General features: G+C 43.4%; 1 protein-coding gene across 5 annotated transcripts in view; it reads left to right on the top strand.

The window, feature by feature from the left end:
* FAT3 (FAT atypical cadherin 3) overlaps nucleotides 1-18,606 on the top strand; it is a 588,664-nt gene that overhangs the window by 422,088 nt on the left and 147,970 nt on the right. For all 5 annotated transcript variants that reach the window (XM_040426352.1, XM_040426353.1, XM_040426354.1 and 2 more), the window contains 2 exons: nucleotides 353-667; nucleotides 6,328-6,538. In XM_040426352.1, coding sequence (XP_040282286.1) covers nucleotides 353-667; nucleotides 6,328-6,538 — 526 coding nt within the window. The remainder of the gene's footprint in view (nucleotides 1-352; nucleotides 668-6,327; nucleotides 6,539-18,606) is intronic.

Here is an 18,606-nt window from a genome sequence, read left to right as displayed (position 1 = left end):
AATAATGGTATCATTTACACTTCCATTACGTGTTTATTACTAGTATAACTTATTGATGTAGTTACAGGTTTTTTTCATGTCTGCACGTCCTCAATGCTCTTCAACACTGATCTAACTATTCCACCAGTGACTGAATGTTTTCACTTTTTGGGTTCGACTGTTAGATTTGCGCTCAAATTAACATTGAATACTAAGTTATCAGAAGTTTTGAGGTATCAGTAAAGAAATATTGGCCATCTGTCCATGTAATTTCTCTGTTGAATGATCTCAGTGCTTTCTGGACACTAATATCACTGATATGATTAACATTGGCCTTATTAAGACAGTTCTCTAATTCATCTTCTACTTACAGGTGACAGTCAGTGATGGAGGTCCATCTCCCAAGCACTCCACCGTCTGGGTCGTGGTTCAAGTCTTGGATGAAAACGATAACAAACCCCAATTCCCAGAAAAGGTTTATCAGATCAAACTTCCAGAGAGAGACCGTAAGAAAAGAGGAGAACCCATCTACAGAGCTTTCGCCTTTGACAAGGATGAAGGTCCCAATGCTGAGATCTCCTACACGATCGTTGATGGCAACGAAGACGGCAAGTTCTTTATCGACCCTAAAACCGGCATGGTGTCTTCAAGGAAGCAGTTTTCAGCTGGGAGTTACGACATCTTAACAGTAAGAATTCATTATTCATTCTTTTCACGTTGTTTAACAGTAAGCCAGAGAAGGTTATTTACAAGGCTAATGCAAAATCAAAACACTTCACTACCTACTTGTATTTTAAATTTGCAAGTGCAAGCGGCCACTTCCCCCGGGAACCAGAAAGGCTAGAACAGCATGCTGCCATAAATGATACATTTGTCTTTAATTCAAAACAGGCCTGCCATACACCCTTGCTCAACCGTTTAGGCTATAAACCAGAAATAGATATTTTAAAATTCATTGGAAGCGTCTAATTTGATCTATCCTCAGTCATCCCATTATTCTGGCAATTTTCTTTCCTGGAATACAAAACTTTTGGTCGTTTTCATGGAAAGCTTTAGTAATTAAATAAATGTTTATTTAAAAAAATCAACTATGCAGAATGGATACAAAAAAACTCTCAAGCATGAAGGAATTTATTAATATCTTTGATGTCTATGGAGGTCTTGAGTGGAATCTTTGCACAGTCCTGATCAAAAGTTTAAGACCACTTGAAAAATGGCAAAAAAACATATTTTACATTGTTGGATCTTAACAAGGTTCCAAGTAGAGCTTCAACATGCAACAAGAAGAAATGAGAGTGAGACAAAACATTTTTTGAGCATTAAATTAATTGAAAATAACGATTAAACTGAAACAGGCTGTTTTTCAGCTGATCCAAATTTTAGGACCACATGCCATTAAAAGGCCAAATCTGTGCAAAGATGTGGATTCATTGTCATTTTCTGTCAGGTAGTCACACGTTGTGATGGCAAAGGCAAAAAAAACTCTCCCTTTTTGAACGCGGTCGGGTTGTTGAACTGTGTAAGCAGGGTCTCTCACAGTGCGCCATCGCTGCTGAGGTGGGACGCAGTAAGACAGTCATTTGGAATTTCTTAAATGATCCTGAAGGTTATGGAACAAAAAAGTCAAGTGGAAGACCCAAAAAAATGTCATCAGCACTGAGCAGGAGGATACAATTGGCTGTCCGTCAAGACACTGGACGATCCTCTGTCACGGCTGAGGATGGGGGAAATCCTCAGCCGTGTAGCGCCTGGTCATGTTATGGCCTACTCGGCCAGGAGAACAGGATAGGGAGCAGGTCACCTCCTAACAGCGTCCCTACCCTGACCCTAACTCCTAACAGCATGGGCCGACCTTAAAGGTAGGAGGACCCATGCGCAGGAACCTCGGATCCCTAACTCACCCTCCGTCCGGTCCCTGCGCTAGGAGTCAGAGTAAGACGCCCCACTCCTCCTAGGCACGGAGGAGCAGGAGTCTCAACGGCCAAGCTGTTGGGAAACACAAACAGTACTATGGATATGGCAGGTAATGTGAACAAGTTCCACTTACCTGCCACAGCCTTGCTGACTGGATCCCTGTGCAGGCAAGCTGAAGTCCAGACAAGATTCAATGAACCCAGCAAACTCACAACCACACACAGGAACCCAGATCCATAGCTGCACAAATATACACAGGAACAAATCAACTGATCATAACATAACGTATAACAATTTATGATCACAAGGGTGGCCCACACTGGCAGATGGAAAAGACCAGGAGAGTTCCTCCAGCTTACAAGGCTGGAGTACCCCTCAGTCTGTCTAAACTGGTGCTTTATAGCCCAGGCAGCCACACCCACAAACGGACACACCCAGTGCACACACACTAGGAAGGAGATTAACCCTTCCAACACCAGGGAAGGGAAAACACCACTAATAGGAGACGTGCACACAACAACATAACACACGGTGCACACAACACACACACCTAACAGAAGGTTGCTAGGTGTGACCGCATGCCAGGGCAGCAAGCTACCTAGCGACGCTCAGGCTGCTCTGCTGCTAAAAACACTGGTTGCCCGCGGCAACCACAAGTGAGGCCACAGACAAGCGGCCCTCACCCGTGGTTGAACGCCCATACAAAACCGCAGGCAACCGCATGCGGTAAAGGAGTCACGGTCATGGGCATGGCCGTGACACTCCCACCCCTCAAAGCCCCCCCACCAAAAAAAGGAAACTGGTGAGAGACTCGCACAAGGGGATAGGAGAAGGGAACGTCCACTCTCAGGACATGGTTCCCAGAAAGTCGCTGTCAGCTGCATCCTCTCCCAGCACACAACACAGCCAGTCCGACGGGGCCTGCAGCCCGCACCAGCGACACGGAAATGGAACCACTGAGAGTGGACGAGGGGACTCTCCACTCACGTCCCCACTCCAGTCGCTGCCAGCAGACACTCCTAACCAGCATACAGCCGGACCACTTACGGAGTGCTGCCAGCAGACGACCAGAGATGGGAACATGGAGAGGGACGAGGGATCCCCAACACGGACACGGAAGGTAAGGTGGCGGGGAATAAGCCACCAACCGTGCCGTTAACGGAGAACCCCCAGGAACGCTCTCCCTCCGGAGAACGCGCATGCAGGCCACAAGCAGATGGCACTGCATGCTGCACCCTCTTTCGAAGGTATGCATACCGCATACCAGACACACACCACGTGTAGTAAAATCAGGGGGACGCCACACGAGGCAACGGTGAAGGGATGGCGGGGAAACGCCACTCACCGCGCCGTCAGAGGCGAAACCCCCAGAACGCTCTCCCTCCGAAGAGCGCGCATGTACCCCTTCCGCAGACGGCGGTACATGCTTCACCCTCTTTCGAGGGAAGCATACTCCCACCCCTCAAAGCCCCTCCCAACAAAAAAAAGGGAAGGTTGGTGAGGCATAGGAAACAATGGGAGGGGGGGAGGGGAAAAACAAACAAAAGGGGACACCAACACGGACAACGGTGAGCTAGGAATGGCGGGGAATGCCACTCACCGCGCCGTAAATGATGAAAGCCCCATAACGCTCTCCCTCCGGAGAACGCGCATGCACCCCATCCGCAGATAGCGGTGCATGCTTTACCCTCTTTCGAGGGAAATCCTCAGCCGTGTAGCGCCTGGTCATGTTATGGCCTACTCGGCCAGGAGAACAGGATAGGGAGCAGGTCACCTCCTAACAGCGTCCCTACCCTGACCCTAACTCCTAACAGCATGGGCCGACCTTAAAGGTAGGAGGACCCATGCGCAGGAACCTCGGATCCCTAACTCACCCTCCGTCCGGTCCCTGCGCTAGGAGTCAGAGTAAGACGCCCCACTCCTCCTAGGCACGGAGGAGCAGGAGTCTCAACGGCCAAGCTGTTGGGAAACACAAACAGTACTATGGATATGGCAGGTAATGTGAACAAGTTCCACTTACCTGCCACAGCCTTGCTGACTGGATCCCTGTGCAGGCAAGCTGAAGTCCAGACAAGATTCAATGAACCCAGCAAACTCACAACCACACACAGGAACCCAGATCCATAGCTGCACAAATATACACAGGAACAAATCAACTGATCATAACATAACGTATAACAATTTATGATCACAAGGGTGGCCCACACTGGCAGATGGAAAAGACCAGGAGAGTTCCTCCAGCTTACAAGGCTGGAGTACCCCTCAGTCTGTCTAAACTGGTGCTTTATAGCCCAGGCAGCCACACCCACAAACGGACACACCCAGTGCACACACACTAGGAAGGAGATTAACCCTTCCAACACCAGGGAAGGGAAAACACCACTAATAGGAGACGTGCACACAACAACATAACACACGGTGCACACAACACACACACCTAACAGAAGGTTGCTAGGTGTGACCGCATGCCAGGGCAGCAAGCTACCTAGCGACGCTCAGGCTGCTCTGCTGCTAAAAACACTGGTTGCCCGCGGCAACCACAAGTGAGGCCACAGACAAGCGGCCCTCACCCGTGGTTGAACGCCCATACAAAACCGCAGGCAACCGCATGCGGTAAAGGAGTCACGGTCATGGGCATGGCCGTGACATCCTCGACCCAAATGAAGGCCCTTACTGGTGCTGACTGCAGCCCTATAACCATCAGATGGCATCTGAGACTGAAGGGCTTCAAAAACAAAAAACGTCTTCAAAGACCTCGTCTCCTTGAACGCCACAGAACTGCTCGTTTGGACTTTGCAAGAGAGCACCAAACATGGGACATTCAAAGGTGGAAGAAAGTTTTATTCTCTGATGGTTGTAACCTTGATGGTCCTGATGGTTTCCAACGTTACTGGCATGACAAGCAGATCCCACCTGAGATGTTTTCTACTCGCCACAGTGGAGGGGGTGCCATAATGGTCTGGGGTGCTTTTTCCTTCAGTGGAACAATGGGGCTTCAGGAAGTGCAGGGGCGTCAAACGGCCGCTGGCTATGTCCAGATGTTGCAGAGAGCATTCCTCATGACTGAGGGGCCTCGTCTGTGTGGTAACGACTGCGTTCTTCAACAGGACAACGCTACACAATGCCCGCAGGACAAGGAACTTCTTCCAGGAGAATAACATCACTCTTTTGGCCTATCCTGCGTGTTCCCCTGATCTAAATCCAATTGAGAACCTTGGGGAAGGATGGAAAGGGAAGTTTACAAAAAATGGACAACAGTTCCAGACAGTAGATGGCCTTTGTGCGGCCGTCTTCACCACTTGGAGAAATGTTCCCACTCACCTCATGGAAACGCTTGCATCAAGCATGCTGAAACAAATTTTTGAAGTGATAAACAATAACGGCGGAGCTACTCATTACTGAGTTCATTTTTAGAAGTTGGATTTCTGTTTTGGGGGGGTTTAGTTTTTTTTTGGAGGTGTGGTCCTAAACTTTTGATCAGCTGAAAAACAGCCTGTTTCACTTTATTCGTTGTTTTCATTAATTTGAATGCTCAAAAAATGTTTTGTCTCACTCCCATTTCTTCTTGTTGCATGTTGAAGCTCTACTTGGAACCTTGTTAAGATCCAGCCATGCTAAATATGTTTTTTTTGCAATTTTTCAAGTGGTCTTAAACTTTTGATCAGGACTGTACTTCTTTAAAAAGTTGCTTTGTTGAAATCAAAGCAGAGCGTGAGCGACGTGAAATGGAATTTTGGGACTTTGACATGGAAACCATTCATGCGACAGATTTAATTGGAGCAATAGTGCAGTATCCAATGGTAGAACCCTGATGTTCCACATTGTAAGTCAAAGGGTTCTGTTGGGGGCCCTTGGTATGTTGCAGGGGTGGTGGCTTCTGTTATAAATGGAAGGAGATGGGAGCAGAGCCTGTTAAGTTATGAAGAAGTTCCATAAATGTTGGTGGAAATGTGTTATATAGTTGAAATATCTTTTGAGGTCCTAGAGTTACCTACCGAAAAAGCTGTGCCAAATTTGCAGCCACTTCTCGATTTACTTGGGGAAATCAGGAATCCCCTGACTCCTGTATTGCCAGGTGAGGAGACCAATTAGCCTGAGATTGAATAGAGAAGTTGCCAGAAAAGCCAAGACAAGGTTTACGTCTAACTGTCCATTCTTTCCCCTTAACACAATGTCCATGGGAGACGGGACCCCTGCCTATCAGACATTAGTGGCATGATCTGTGGCATTGATGTGGAAAGATCCCTTATTAGCATGATTTCAAATTGGTGAATCAGGCCTATATTTAAGTTCTGCTGAGGAGTCAACCCTTAACATCCAGAGTTCACGCATGTTCAGTTGAGTGCTGTAATCAAAGCCTCAGAGAAGCTATTTTAGGAAGAGTTGAAAGAACTACTATAGAAAAGAGGTGTAACACATATTTCTATTTACCAGATAAAGGCTGTAGACAATGGGCGCCCTCAGAAGTCCTCCACCGCACGACTGCACATTGAATGGATTAAGAAGCCTTCACCTTCACCCACTGCCCTCATCTTCGATGAACCCTTCTACAACTTTACAGTCATGGAAAGTGATAAGGTGACGGAGATTGTGGGAGTTGTTACTGTTCAGCCTTCCAATATCCCTCTTTGGTTTGACGTTGAAGGTAAGTCACCTCAAGTGGATCCTGCCTCTTGATAAAACACATTTTATGCTTTATATTTGTTTTATGCCATTCCTCATATTTACCCTCCAGGGGGTGTGTCCTTGCACGGTCTGACACTGTGTCTGGATAGTAATTGGATAGTGTCAGACTGTGCAGGGACACGCCCCACCACCACCACCACCACCACCACACCTGGTACGTGTAGTTACTAAAACAGACATGCCAGAAGAGGTGACAGCTCCTCTTTAAATAATAAGCTGTTGCTTAAAGAGAACCTGTCAGCACTGCATGACTCAAATCACAAGCACCTCACGTCATACGGTCGTAATGTGTAGGACATCATGTCATACTAGCCTAGCTTTAGCTTTGGGTGAAAGTTGATGTTATTTTACGACATAGCTATGTGCACCCTTGAATATTGTAATCATGTCCTATTTGTTGACTTGAATTCAAAATTTATATAAATGTGTATAATGCAATTCCTTTAATCGGGCACCCGATAATCCTGAAAGTCTCATAATCCAAAACTTGTTTTTAGCACAAAACTGTAACTTAAAGTGGAATGTGTCAAGACCAGAAGGAGAAATAAACAAATTGGAAATGATTCATATATAATTATATGATTACTATTTATATTAGCACATTATTCACTTCTTTTTTTCATTGTTTTCAGATTTGTTCTCAAACATTCTCCACCCGTACAAATTAGTTTTATATACATTTTGTATGACCTTCAGAATATCTGATAATATGGCCTTTATCTGTTACTTAGGTCCCACTAATGCCATATTAAAGGAACTTAACTGTATATATGTATCCTGGGTAGAGATGGGGGAACTGCTAAAAATTCTATTTGAGTTTCATATGGTTAAGTCTGTTGACTGATCTGAATGGATCTTATCCGAATCGAAAGTGCCTGAAAATTTGTGCATGACACTCTGAGGTCTCCTAGGACTCTTTTTTAAAATTTTCATCAATTTGGTTTCTTTATATATTTACTGTATTTTTCACTATATAAGACTCACCTGATTATACGACACACCTAGATTTTATAGTAGAAAAATCAGAAAAAAACCTTCTTCATCAAACCTTAGTTCAGACCCCACATTTAGACCTCCAATCTTTATCAAATCCAAGATCAGACCCCCAGTGTTTCTCAGACCCCCCTATCAGTCCGCCAAACTCTATCAGACCTAAGATCAGACCCCCCAATCAGATCTTCAATGTTTGTTAGACCTCAGATCAGACCCCCAATCTGTATCAGACCCCCAGTCAGAACCCCAAACTTTCAGACCTCAGATCAGATGCCCCAATCATACTTCCTAATCTTTATCAGACCCCCCAAAACTTAATCTGACCTGAGATCAGACCCCCCAATCCTCATCAGACCTCAGATCAGACATAAAATAAATAAATGAATATACATCTTCTGTTCCGGACGGCGCACTCTTCCTCCACTCACCACTCGCTGGTCTTCTTCTGGGCCCGGAGCTGCACTGTGACCTGACAACGCACATCAGGTCCTAGTACATGCCTATGTGCTCTACATCCTGACATTATACACAGTCAGTACAAAGTGCAGCGCATGTCCTGGAAGAAGACCAGCGAGCAGTGAGTACAGCCAGCTATCAGTGCTATGCTGGCCGCTCCCTGTGCCTCCTGCATACTGGAAGTGCTAATTAGTATTTTCTTTATAAGACATTGCCAGTAGACCCCATGTTATAACCATGTTATACTGGAAAATAATAAAATCACCCGAACACTGAACCCAAACTTCAGTGAAAAAGTCAGAACCCGAACATATAACTGTACCGCTGAACGGCAAATATATATTTTTTTCCACTAATACACAACAAAAAGGGCTTCAGAACATATAACTGCACCGCTGAACGGCAAATATATTTATCTTTTTTCCACATATACACTCCACAAAACACTTTAGAACATATAACTGCACCGCTGAACGGCTAATATATTTTCTTTTGCCACTAATACACGACAAAAAGGGCTTTAGAACATATAACTGCACCGCTGAACGGCAAATATATTTTTCTTTTGCCACTAATACACGACAAAAAGGGATTTAGAACATATAACTGTACCGCTGAACGGCAAATATATTATTCTTTTGCCACTAATACATGACAAAAAAGGCTTTAGAACAGATAACTGCGCCGCTGAACGGCAAATAGGCCCTTATTTTTTTCCCCCTATACACTCCACAAAAGGCATTAGAACATATAACTGCACTGCTGAACGGCAGATAGGCCCTTATCTTTTTCCACTTATACACTTTACAAAAGGCTTTAGAACATATAACTGCACTGCTGAACAGCAAATATATTTCTCTTTTGCCACTAATACACAACAAAAAGGGCTTTACAACATATAACTGCATTGCTGAACGGAAAAAATATTTTCTTTTGCCACTAATACACGACAAAATGGTCTTTAGAACATATAATTGCACCGCTGAACGGCAAATATATTTTTCTTTTGCCACTAATGCACGACAAAAAGGGCTTTAGAACATATAACTGCACTGCTGAACGGCAATAAATTTTCTTTTGCCACTAATACACGACAAAAAGGTCTTTAGAACATATAGCTGCACCACTGAACAGCAAATATATTTTTATTTTGCCACTAATGCACGGCAAAAGGGGCTTTAGAACATATAACTGTGCCGCTGAACGGCAAATAATTATTTTTTTTGTGCCACTAATACACGCCAAGAAGGGCTGTAATTTTCTCACTTCACCACACAACGGCTAATAAGCCATTTTTTCCCCCACTAATACAAGCCAAAAATGCTTTAGAACATATAACTGCACCGCACAAGGGCAAATAAAACGTAGAAATATTTACTTGTAATAAACCCTGTTAATGGCTGAATCAAACAGCACTTGCACCCCAATAACAAGAACGGTTTGCTGGAATTACAGAGCTGTATAATGGCAATTTGGATCCGCAGTCAGTGCAGCAAGGTGTAATAGGATTGTTCCTATTACCCAGGCTGTATCCTCTCCAACTGAACCCTGTTCTACATAAATGCTGTGGAATGATTCCTCCCTATCCTTTCCCTACACCTTGAATAATCTTTCCCTGAACTTGTAAAAAGTTTTTTTAATACAATGAAGTCTTTCATAGCACTGTCCCTAGCGTCTGCTGACGTCTCTCCCTGCACTAAGTACACTGGAAAATGGCAGAATCCAAGATGGCTGAGGCAATTTATAGGGCTGTGACATCACAGGGCTGGCTGGCTGCTAATTGGCTGCATGCATGGCATTGTCGGTGATCCTGCATTCCCAGATTTCCTTGCTCCATATCCTCACACGTGCAGCAGCAATTAGGGAAATAATGCGATTCGTTACCGCGAAGTGTTAGGAAATTCGGACTTGGTGCGAATGGAATTTTTCCAGAAATTTGAATCAAATTCCACTTCGTCAACTTCGATTTGCTTATCTCTAATTGCCAGTTTCTCCTACTTTTTGCTTATAAAGCGAAAAATACAGTATTTAGTTTATTTCTCCCTCCAAAATTAGCCCGAATCAGATCACCAAACATTCAAATTCTGATCCACCGTAAATTTTTACCAAATTTGTATTGAATCTGTTTTGTTTCAAATCAATTTGCTAATCCTGATTATACAATATAAGCTATGTATGTACTGTACAATCACTAATACATCTGAGCAGCTGCACCGTATCCAGTACTTCACTTGCTTTCGCTAATGTTCTAAAATCTTTAATTCATTCTGTTTTTCTTTCTGTTTTTTGTGTCGTCAGATTTAATCCTGTAATTACTTGTGCACTAATCTTGTCCTGATTTACCTCTTTTTCTTCCTCTCTCTTTCTTTTCCTTTTCCACTGTCTTTGCTTTTCTGCTGACTGTCCTACTGCAAGGTGGCAAGCATGCCCGAGAGATGTTCTATATTCTGCAGACAGCTTGTGGGCAGAACTGCTCATCAGAAGGTATTATTGGTACAAAATACATTTTTGCCAAACTGCTGCTATCTGACGAAGACTCTTCCCTTCTTCTTTTCGGAGCAATTTAAATTGTGCTTTATAGAGATGTCTCAGGCAGTATATTAGTCTCTTCACAAAATACTACATGTTACCTCTTTAAGAATATTTTTTTTTAATTTTTCCAAGTCGGTATCCAATTACTTTTCCTTTCATCTCTTTCGTTCCTCATTCTGTGACTATATCTGTTCACTGTAACCCTGTTGAAATTGAATTTTATTAAAATATTTTATCCATAATGGAGTCTGCAGGCTATAAACACCCAGTTTTTGTTTTATAAGATGTTTAATTAAAATTATTTAAATTCTGTATTTTTTCGGAAATTCTAAGTTCATTTATTAACTAGTATAATTTTGAGTTCAAATTTTTTGTGTACGCAGTTTTGTTTTCATAAACATGCAGTTACGAGAAAAAGTAAGTGATCCTTTTGGAATTACCTTGATTTCCAAGAAATATCGACGAACTGGAAAATATTTGCTGGGAGGAATAGTTCAAAATTCCACCTCAACATTGTGCAAATGTTATTTGCATCTACAGGAAAAATTGGCGGAGATGAATGCCGCTAAAGATTATTAAATTCAAGGGTTCACTTACTTTATTCCTCTGCACTGGGGTTGTTTACACAATGTGCTTAATGGTAATACGACACAAACAGTAAAACTAATTGTAAGTTAAGTTGAGTAGTTTTATTGTATGTGTCTATATTGTAATTGTGATTTGGATAACAATCAGATCAAATTTTATTAGCAATCAGAGCAGAGATTCAGGTCATTCTCTTACTTTTTCTGTTATATATATAATTTGTTTATTTTTTATTTTAACGTGTAGCAATTTTTTACAAATTATTTTCTTGACATTGTCAGAAAATGAATTTCAGTTTTCCTAATCAGAAATGTATACCTCTTAAGGGCTGAGTTGTCACAATCAATATATTTTAATGCTACTTTTAATTTGTGGCATCTGCAGAAAAATACACTAAATCCCTTAAGTGGTGTAACAATTTTAATACACCGTTTTAATAGAGCTAGTGTTTTATATATTATTTTTTTTATAGCTCCAGGGGCTTCTGTCATAATCATTCTGCTGACCTGATTAGCAGAGAAATGTTAAGTTTTTGCCTGTGCCTGAAGAAAAATAAACTCATGAAGTAAATATCTGATATGAATACATTAGAGCCACTACAAATTTAATATTGGATGGAGTTATGTAAATGTAATGGTGGCAAAGGATGAAATTTCCATCCACAGAATTGTAGAATCGAAATTGTCACTTCAAATGACCCTAAATTTATACTTCTTCCATTCAAATGAGTGTGTGTATAATAGCGTAGGATATTAAACAGAACAACTACTAAATCTTAAGATGGCTGTACAGGCAACTGCCAGTCAATGAGCTGATACCACCAAATAATATCTTCTTTTGCAGTTGACTTACTGCATCATACACAGATGTTTTCATCCTTACCTGTGCGCAAATTTTTATTAAAGTACACCTTCAGGGCAATTTTTTTTTATAATTGTATTTTACTCGTTTGGGGCTAAAAATCAATTGGTCTTTATTAAAAATATTGAGCCGTTCTGTCACAAAGCGTTAACTGTTTTTCCAGCTGTGTGCATCCCATTTTCACTTTGTGCCGGTCATCTAATAATCCTTATCTCTAAACTACTAAGAGGTCATAAACACTTATCTAAGCCACATTATTATTATCTTCACCTTTTAACCCTTGTAACCCTAAACCACCAGGTGGCTGCTTCCTGGAGTAGTCCCTCTTCAAGTTACTGCGGAACACCAAGGGATGAGACAAAACCATAGTCAGGGAGAAGCCAAAGTCAGGGCAGAGAAGGCAGAAAGGAAGAGAGTGGAGGTAGTGGTGATGCTGGGGTTAGTAGTACTCAATGTGGCAGTTCTCACTCTGGTGCTCCCTGGACTGTGCAGTGAAGGGAGGGCTCACCCTGGTTCCCTTGGGGCACACATTGGTTTTGGGGCTCCAGTCTGGCCTGGTGGCAGCTGAGGTGCCATTGCTGCAGATGGGCTCTCATAGGTACAAGGCAGGGCTCTCTCTCACAGTGGGATACTATTTAATACTGTAGTGGTACAGGTGTTGATGCAGACAATGATGACAGGTAACTGATAAACCATTTTACTGGCAACTTCAGTGGTTTACAATACAATTGTTGGTGGAGGTAGAACAGTTCTTCTCAAAACATGTTGCTTTGGCAGCTTTCCCAGTGCTGTGTATAGGGGATGCATGCAGTATAAAGTTGCCCTCTGAGTCTCTCTAGATATCAGCCAATTTGTGCAATCTCTCTCTCTCTCTCTATATATCTCACCTAAAGAATTATTAGGAACACCTGTTCTATTTATCATTAATGCAATTATGTAGTCAACCACATGGCAGTTGCGTCAATGCATTTAGGGGGGTGGTCTTCTGAACTCCAAACTGAATGTCAGAATGGGAAAGAAACGTGATTTAAGCTATTTTGAGCGTGGCATGGTTGTTGGTTCCAGACGGGCCGGTCTGAGTATTTCACAATCTGCTCAGTTACTGGGATTTTCATGCACAACCATTTCTAGGGTTTACAAAGAATGGTGTGAAAAACATCCAGTAAGCGGCAGTCCTGTGGGCAAAAATGCCTTGTGGATGCTAGAGGTCAGAGGAGAATGGGCCGACTGATTCAAGCTGATAGAAGAGCAACGTTGACTTAAATAACCACTCGTTACAACCGAGGTATGCAGCAAAGCATTTGTGAAGCCACAACACACACAACCTTGAGGCGGATGGGCTACAACAGCAGAAGACCCCACCGGGTACCACTCATCTCCACTACAAATAGGAAAAAGAGGCTACAATTTGCACGAGCTCACCAAAATTGGACTGTTGAAGACTGGAAAAATGTTGCCTGGTCTGATGAGTCTCGATTTCTGTTGAGACATTCAAATGGTAGAGTCCGAATTTGGCGTAAACAGAATGAGAACATGTATCCATCCTCTGATGGCTACTTCCAGCAGGATAATGCACCATGTCACAAAGCTCAAATCATTTCAAATTGGTTTCTTGAACATGACAATTAGTTCACTGTACTAAAATGGCCCCCACAGTCACCAGATCTCAACCCAATAGAGCATCTTTGGGATGTGGTGGAACGGGAGCTTCGTGCCCTTGATGTGCATCCCTCAAATCTCCATCAACTGCAAGATGCTATCCTATCAATATGGGCCAACATTTCTAAAGAATGCTATCAGCACCTTGTTGAATCAATGTCACGTAGAATTAAGGCAGTTCTGAAGGCAAAAGGGGGTCCAACACCGTATTAGTATGGTGTTCCTAATAATTCTTTAGGTGAGTGTATATATACCCTCAGTGGGGTGCAGTCTTACAACAAATAGACAGTCTGTCTTTGTATAATGGTCAGGGCCCTGTGGTCCATTGCCCCACCCAAGGTGCAGGGAAGTCTTTAGCCAACGTGTATACATTATTTTCTCTGGAAAATACTCAGCACTCTTCGATGTATGACCACTAAACTTTGTTGCATCTAGCAGTTCCTTTCCTCAAAGGCTGGTTCTCATGGTGTTACATTTAAATCTGGTCAGGGGTTTCCCTGTTGCTCTGCTTCTGGCTGCTCGCACAGCCTGCACATAAGTGACTGCTTCCTACCAGCAGGGAGGTTGTTCACACCCATATCTGGCAAACGTTTCTAGGGCCAGTGTCACGGCCATGGTCATGGTCGTGACTCCTGTATCCGCATGCTGTTGCCAGCGGTCTGGTTTGGTTGTTCAACCACAGGTGAGGGCCGCTAGTATGTTGCCTCACTTGTGGTTGCCGCTGGCAACATGTAGTTATGTGGCAGTCGAGCAGCTGGAGCTGGTTGCTAGGCTGCTCGCTGTCATTTGCATGCGGTTGCACCTGGCAACCTGTCTTTTAGGTGTGCCTTGTGTTTGTCTGGTGTGCACAGGGTTTTAGTTATATGTGCACTTTCTCCTTTAAGTGGCTGTCTTCCCTTCCCTGGTGTGAGAAGGGTTAATTCCCTTCTGTGTGTGTGAACACTGGGTGTGTCTGTGTGGGTGTGGCTACTTGGGTTATAAAGCCTCAGTGGAGACCTGAAGCTGAGGGGTACTCCAGCCTTGTTTGTAAGCTGGAGGCACTCTCCTGGTTTATACCATCAGCCAGTGTGGGCCACCCTTGTGGTCATAAACTTATGTTAGACATTATTGTTCTTTTTTTATGTCTACTGGTGTCTTTATGTTTATTGCAGTGTGTGGTCCAGGGTTCCTGTATGATTGTGTGGTGTGTGCTGTGTCCGTTTATCTTATTGTGGACAGCAGCACCTGTGCACGGGTTCCTGGCTGTTGTGTCTGTGGCAGGTAAGTGTGGTATTTGTTGCACTACCTGCCATTGCCATATGCTGTATTTGTTTCCCTTATCGTTGCAGCTTGGCCAGTGAGACTCCTGTTCCTCCGTGTCTAGGAAGAACAGGTCGTCTTACCCTGCTCCTTCTCCCAGGGCAATCCTGAGGGCTAGCAGGGATCAAAGGTTCCAGTGTATGAGCCCTCCCACCATCAGGGTTGGCTCATATGGTTAGGAGTCAGGGTCAGAATTAGGGATGTGATAGGAGGTGACCTGCTCCCTGATTCCTGTCCTGGCCTAGCAGCTGTATTTCGCATTGACACCGCACGGCTGAGGGTTTTCCCCATCCTCAGCCGTGACAGCCAGGTGCTTAACCCTTTCTCTCCCATATGCAGCCTTTGAGAGATATGTTAACCCCTTATGTAGTGGGCCACCAGCAAACTGCCCATACAGTCCAGTAAATAGTCTAAGGTCAGACATGGAGGGTCAGGGAGCAGAGATCAGACATAAGTCAGGTCAGGCAAACGAAGGGTCATAATCCAAGAAACAAGCAAAAGGTGGTACATGGATAGACGTATATAAATGGCACACCTTTGTAGGAAATGATAAACCATACTGGCAGAGATAGGCCTTACCGTCAAGAAGCAGGCCACAATATGCGTGGAGGGGCAGAGCTACTATGGCAGCTGGGCCTGTCGAGAGGAAGAAGAGGCTGCCAGGTCCATGCTACCAGATCTAGTAGATGCCGGAGTGGGTAGACAGAGTAGTAACAGCCACCGCAGTAGCAGTTGGTAAATACTATAATGGAAAAAACAATGATCATCAAAGAAATTAATGGCTTGTGTATTAGTCATCCAAGAAATGAGCAAGAGGATAGGAGTAGATGGCTATGTAGTGGCATAGCCATATGGGTTGCAGAGGTAGCAGTTGGATGTAGGCCCTGGTGTCACGGCGGTGTCTCAGTCTCTGTGTTGTTTGCCGTGACACGTTTTCCGTGCATGCTGGTTGCCTGGGGCAACGTGTAGTTTTTGCAGCATGTGTGCATCCTGTCTGCATAGGGGTCTAGGCAGTTACTGGTGAGCTAGTTTCTGTGTTTGTTGTTTGTACTGTGTCCTGTTCGGTGTGTGGGCTCCAGTACATATTCATGGGTTCCAGTTGTGGTGTGGACTGCTGGTGTTCCTTCCAGCAGCCACGGCATGTAAGTCACCAAGTATACCTGTGCTAGTTGTTCTGGGTTCTTACCTGCCGATCCAGTTGCTTCTCACTGTCTTCCCCTTTTCTTGCATCTAATCTGGTGGGAGACTCCAGCTTGTCCATGTCTTGGAGGAACAGGTCTTCTCAGCCCTGTCATTATTTCCAGGGATCATCAGGGCGACTCAGGGTCCGAGGTTACAGTATATGAGCTGTCCTACCATCTAGATCCGCTCATATGGATAGGAGTCAGGGATAGGTTGAGGGTGGCATTAGGAGGTGCCCTGCTCCCTTTCCCCGGTGTTCAGGCCTAGTTTCTGTTCCCGTTTGTCATTTGTGTTCAGTGGGGAGTTTTCCCCCCACTCCCCACCGTAAAACCTGGTTACTGAGGGTGCCCAGTGGTAAGAAGTAACCTGTAATTTGTGTTGGGGTCCAAGCTCAGTGGTGGTACATTTATGGTGCTACTGATGCCAAAACCCCCCGATGGGATAAGAAGATCCGTTTTTGCATTTAGCACAAATAAAAAGTTTTTAATTCTGAGTTCATGGCAGTTTAACATTCCCAAACTTAGCCAGCATTTTATCTTCTCTTGTAAATCACGTCCTCTGACAACTCCAATGTGTTTATTTCGTTCTGTTCCATATTCCTTCTAATCCTACTAGATTTTTATCATAAGTCTATGAACGCCCATTAAATAGGCAGCTATACGGCAAGCCGTAATTTCCAGAATTCATTTTAAAATTGTTCTCCTAGCAAGTCATTGCCAACAAAGAGAAACTTGGTGGCTCAGAACTTTTATACCTTACCATGCAGAAAATAAGCATGGTTCAATCTTGAATTTTATAGCCTGTAAGACCAGATGTACTGTGCAGTTTTTAGTAAGAATTGTTGTGTTTCAGACGTATGGATAGAATTGTTGGATTCTCTCCCATACTTATGTATTATATTATATCAGTAGGGAGCGGTAATATTTCTTCATGTGTCTTATTTATAATTTATTTGACAGACTTTTTGGTTCATAATTTATCAGCACATATTAATGTGTTTCCTATATTACATACACTATGCAAATGTTGACCCTTTGAAATTAGTAGGGGGGATAAGCTTAATTCGGCTGCTGATGGTGTCCTAGTTATGCCCATAGAAACTGTGATAGCTCTCAAGTTAAGTCAGCTGGCCTGATAAAGGAACTGCCTGTCTGGTCAGAAGGTCAACATTGGAATTAAGTATTAATTAAGCCTGAGGGACAAAGGTAAATTAAGCCACCAAACCCATTGACCCTTGGCATCTGTTTAGGTATACGTGGTGCTGAGGCTTTTTCTGACCTTGAAGGGCTCTCTCTCTCTCTCTCTCTCTCTCAAGTGTCTCTCAACTGCCTGACAATGGAGTCAAAATGATCTGCTTGGCTGGTCCTACTGGTCAGCATTGGAATTAAGCTTTTTGACCGATCCTCTTTGACCTACCCTCAGCTTGACAACTTGTGATTGCTATGGGCCTTCTAAGCCCAGTGACCTTTGGCATCTTCTTAGGTATAACTGGTGCTGAGGCTTGCCCTAAACTTGAAGGGCTTCCTCTGAAATATCTTTCAACTGCCAGACAAACTATGACCAACTTTATAGTCTCAATATTTAACCACAAAATAAGCATAAAACCATGTTAAAAAAAACACCTGGACATGGTGATTTGTATTGATTTTTAGTATGGTTTAGCAACAAAGCTATGAAGTTACTGCTATTTGACTAGTTGCATGGGCAACATGGGCAAATCTATGCTATGGCTGCTTCCAACAGGTGCAGTTGTTTGTAGGGTTTGCCACTGAACCTCAACAATCAAAATTTTATAGAGCACCAGAATACAGTCACACTTATACTGGAGCCTAGATGGATTGTTGATGTGTTTAAGGAGATAATAAATGTATCTGGCTTTGCATGTGAGTGCAGGCTGTAGGTTCCCAATCCAGTAATATGTGTCAAAGGAAATCCTACTATAGTGTGGTCTACCACATGAACTGTGGTCTACAGAACTGGTGTTTTTGCAGTCCCTCCTTCCTGAGGGAGCGAGAAGCTAACATTGGCTTAGTCTTGATGCTGGCTTAGTCCTCATGATGTCTCAAGTGCCACCATGATATTGGGCCCCAATTTTAAGTCAGTTCCTGTCCTCCTGATTATCTTCCTGAGTCTGCTTTTGTGTCTGAGTCCCAATACTCTCCTGAGTAATACTATAGAGTGCAGTTCAGAAGAGTAGACTGCACATTATAGTAGACCGCAAATTATAGAAACACCAGATAATCTTACTTTTTAAGAGGAAAGATTAAGATGACCATAAGAGTTCCTAGGTTAAGTTGAAAGCATATAAATAGGTACTTATAATACATGTAAATCTGACTTATAATGGAAATAAACTAGATTTATATTAGAATGGAGAGTCTCTAATAACAACCCAGTATTTTGGATATGTCTTTTTGGAACCAAAAATGGAGTTCCTAAACTTATAAAAAAAAATATTTT

Source organism: Bufo bufo, chromosome 3 (genome assembly GCF_905171765.1).
Source record: "Bufo bufo chromosome 3, aBufBuf1.1, whole genome shotgun sequence".
Taxonomy (NCBI): Eukaryota; Metazoa; Chordata; class Amphibia; order Anura; family Bufonidae; genus Bufo; species Bufo bufo.
The sequence above is the reverse complement of the archived record's forward strand: the minus strand, read 5'-3'. Positions and strand labels throughout refer to the sequence as shown.